This window comes from Neomonachus schauinslandi, chromosome 8, assembly GCF_002201575.2.
Source record: "Neomonachus schauinslandi chromosome 8, ASM220157v2, whole genome shotgun sequence".
Classification (NCBI taxonomy): Eukaryota; Metazoa; Chordata; class Mammalia; order Carnivora; family Phocidae; genus Neomonachus; species Neomonachus schauinslandi.
In genome coordinates this window covers 108875911-108879461 of record NC_058410.1, presented here as the reverse complement: position 1 = coordinate 108879461, position 3551 = coordinate 108875911, and the positions used below count along the sequence as shown (strand labels likewise).

The following is a 3551-nucleotide window of genomic DNA, read 5'->3' as shown; positions in this document are numbered from 1 at the left end:
AGCTGCTGGTGCTTGCCTCACTTGGGGATAATCCCAGTTACAGGAAGGTCCTGAGGAAATCTGAAGGTCCCCACCACCCCTGTGGACATAAAGCCAGTTCACGGGATGTGGAGACCACAGGCTTCGGTAGGCTTGCAGCCTAGGGCTGAGCTGGTCCAGGGGATCAGGCTCTTACAGAGCCAAAGCCTCAGCCGTTCCATCAAGGGGCCTCCTCCAGAGGCCAGGTCTAGCAGAACAGGGGGACCTCTCCTAAAAGGGCTATGTAGACATGCCAGTGCCACCACCCTTGTCATTGGAGAAAGACAGGCCAGATGGGAGCCTCACTCCGCCCTTCTCCCATCCCCCACCCTCCTCTGCTTTGCACACAACGGATATCATCGGGCACTCGGCCTGGGAGGTATGCTGCCTGAGGTAAGGGGAACTCAGGTCTGGGAATAAGGAGGCAGCAGCAGGAGGGTGGAGAACAGGAGAAAAGAGGACAGGGGGGTGCGGGAGGAGCCTCCAACACTGGGCATAAAAACAGAAAGAGAGAGAGAGACAAGAAGGCGGTGATGAACGGATGGACAGTGAGGAGCAGAGAAATAGAGAGATGAACAGGCAAGCAGGCCAGTCAGCCCTGTCCCTGGAACCTCCAGGACGTGGACAGGGGTCGCTGACAGGAAAGGATGGAGTAGGCAGTCACTCCAGGACACTGAGAATCACCACATCTGTCTTCCTTGCCATCCTGGCAGTCATGGGGAGGAGGCTGAAATATCATGCGCAAATGAGAACGATATGCGGTGGGGGGCCTTGGCTGGAAGAGGGTCTGTGCCTTGTTCCACATGCCGGTGACGTCCAAGGCAACGTGCAAATGAGTGTGGCAACTTTTTAATCAAAGACCAGGCAGTTGCTTCCTTGAGAAGTCAGTCCGAAAGAAAGCTGAGCACTTGTGTTGGTGGCTCGGACTCTCTGGAAGTGGAGGGGTGGAGGAGGGACCTCCCCAGGCCCTGAGGGACAGGCGAGACCTAAGGCCTCAGAGAAAGGAGCCCAGTGTCACTCAGCTAAGTTCGAATTTGGGCAGCAGCTCAGGCTGGGTGGGCCTCTTGGGTCTGCCAGTCTGGTGTGTCGAGATAAGCCTGGGGGCAGATGGGCTGCCCCATTTTGACTAGAGAAGACCCCCAAGGAATCTCTGGCTCCGGCCTTTCTGAACGTGGTCCTTCTAGGTGGGTTAGATCAGCTTGGCTGAGTTCAGCATAAGGCAGCGTCCCTGTTAAGGGCCTGCTATGTACCTGACCAAGTGCAACCCACTATGGGAGGCAGAAAAGACAATCATACCTAGACCTGAACTCTAGGAGTCAGATACACGATGGGGGAAGGAGGCTTGCACTCAGAAGCAATTATAAATACTGGACAGTATCTTCTGAGTGCCAAGTGGGTGGTGTGGAGAAAATAAGTCCATGGAAGCCAGAGAAAGGGCAAGGCAGTGTGAGCTCACAGGATGGGAGCTGGCCCATGGTGGGGAGAATGGCATCTCTTACCAGACCTCCCATGAGGGACTCAGGCCAGGGAACTGTGTCAGGTAGGAGGTGGAGACAGTCAAGCAGGTACAGGGAAAGGACTAAGAGGGAGGCCCACCACCATCGTGTTGTCTGCCTTCCTAGATTTTGCCTCTGTGAAGGGAATGCAGCCTCAAGGCACCATCTTTTTGGCCCTTCCCCACCTGGGGCCCATCCTGCTCTGGCTGCTCACCCGTCATCGGATGTCTGGTTGGTACGACAACCCAAAGAAACCGCCCTGGTGCCCACCTCACAAAGTCTTGTTGGCAGGATGGATCACCATCTACTTTGTCATGGGGTGAGCACCCATTTCTCATACCATGGCCCTGGTACCTGCTAGGGTGGGAACAAGGCCCCCCGTACCTGAACTACTGCTGCATGCTGACCTCCGAAGGGATGGCACGCCATCTTGCCTCTTATGGTGGGTCCCCTCTGTGCTGCCTAGAATTCCAGCCAGCCACGTTGCTCCCCCTCTCCAAGTTTCCCCATTGCCTCCCACCACCTCCCCGCTGGCCCTCAAGTGATGCTTAGACACTCTTGCTCCCATTTCAGCCCACACGGCTTCCTTTAGGTAACCAAGAGTCCTTATGCCAGAGGACTTCCTTCATTTGCCATGAAACAGCCTCCCTCTGAGTGTTCTGCCACCATCTCTCCACAGCTATGCCTCCTACCTGGTGTGGAAGAACCTGGGAGGGGGCTTTGGGTGGCCCCTGGTCCTGCCTCTCGGCCTCTATGCTGTGCAGCTCGCGGTCAGCTGGGCTGTCCTGATTCTCTTTTTCGCAGCCCACACCCATGGTCTGGTAAGGCATGCAGTGGAAGTAGTGTAGGAGCAAGTGAGACCACCGGGCCCCCCCGCAAGCAGATAACACAGTAGACCAACTGAGTGCAGGCAGGTTAACGGGTGGGCAGACTTCTCTGAGCTCCAGTTGAGTGCCCAGACCTCAGCAACTTGGCTCACGGGGTCCAGGGTGCTGCAGGAAAGCGGAGGGTTCAGTTCTCAGGGCAGCCTGCCTGACTGCCCTGCCCCCCCACCCCCCCACCCACCTAGGCCCTGCTGCACCTGCTACTACTCTACGGACTGGTGGTGAGCACAGCGCTGATCTGGCATCCCATCAACAAGCTGGCCGCCGTGCTCCTGCTGCCTTACCTGGCCTGGCTCACCGTGACCGCTTCCATCGCCTACCGCCTGTGGAGGGACAGCCTCTGTCCAAACCATCAGCCTCAGCCCATGGGGGAGAAGAGCGACTGAGGCACCAGGGACAGGAGAGGAGGGAGGATGGCCAGGGGAGGGGTAGAAGAGAACACAGGCAGGGCTGTGGGGCTATTCGGGAGAGAGGGGAGGAGGGGGACGGGGGGCCAGGGATTGATGAATCCCTGAAGATGACTCGGCCCAATGTGGTCACTGTCCTGGTTCCCCTCGTGCCAATTTCCATTCGATTTCAGAAACGGGAAAGGGGGGGGAGGGGAGCTTATTTTACCACTTAATATAAATTAATTAATCCTGTATTAATAAAGTAATTTAGTAATATCCATTAATAAAATCCTTTACTAACTTTGAGGGTACGAGGTGAAGTGCCTACCTGGGAACACGATGCCTGGGGCCGCAGAGCAGGGTAGACGCGTCTGCGCATGTGTGGGAGTGCGTGTCCGTCAATGCGTACAGGAGCGCGCACGGCCAGGGGAGAGTGGGCGCGCCGTCCCCGCTCCACCCGCGCGCCCTCCGAATGGGGCCGGGATATTTAGGACTTGGATTTTCAGTTACCTGGAACACAAAGTCTTTTTGAAAGGTTCTATAAAAGCAAAACGGAAAAGTAGATAGAGTAAAAAAAGATACAAATTATACGTGTCAGGTTTATATATTTTATTTTAGAATAGTTTAATGTTATTTCGTTGGATTTTAATTAATATATTAATAACAATAATATAATATGTATAATATAGATCATATTCTATTACAGTTATTATAATAATATTATACAATATATTATACTAATATTATAATAATATTATACAATA

The 3551-nt window shown here is 54.1% G+C and overlaps 1 protein-coding gene across 2 annotated transcripts; it reads left to right on the top strand.

Moving 5' to 3' along the window:
* Positions 1-379: 379 nt before the first annotated feature.
* TSPO2 (translocator protein 2) lies at positions 380-3037 on the top strand. Of its 2 annotated transcripts, XM_021692107.1 has the most exons (4): positions 380-411; positions 1641-1749; positions 2194-2335; positions 2584-3037. In XM_021692107.1, exons 2-4 carry the CDS (start codon positions 1661-1663, stop codon positions 2782-2784), a joined length of 432 nt encoding a protein of 143 aa, XP_021547782.1. In that variant the 5' UTR covers positions 380-411; positions 1641-1660; the 3' UTR covers positions 2785-3037. The 2 variants fall into 2 exon arrangements, with proteins under 2 accessions (XP_021547782.1, XP_021547781.1); XM_021692106.1 differs by lacking the exon at positions 380-411 and having other exon boundaries at positions 1661-1833; positions 2584-2784.
* Positions 3038-3551: the final 514 nt, after the last annotated feature.

Excerpts from the sequence above, each read along its gene's own strand:
- TSPO2 (XM_021692106.1), top strand. The coding sequence starts at position 1,661 with ATGCAGCCTCAAGGCACCATCTTTTTGGCCCTTCCCCACCTGGGGCCC. Across the intron at positions 1,834-2,193 it reads ACCATCTACTTTGTCATGGG|CTATGCCTCCTACCTGGTGT; the intron begins GTGAGCACCCAT and ends ATCTCTCCACAG. Across the intron at positions 2,336-2,583 it reads CAGCCCACACCCATGGTCTG|GCCCTGCTGCACCTGCTACT; the intron begins GTAAGGCATGCA and ends CCACCCACCTAG.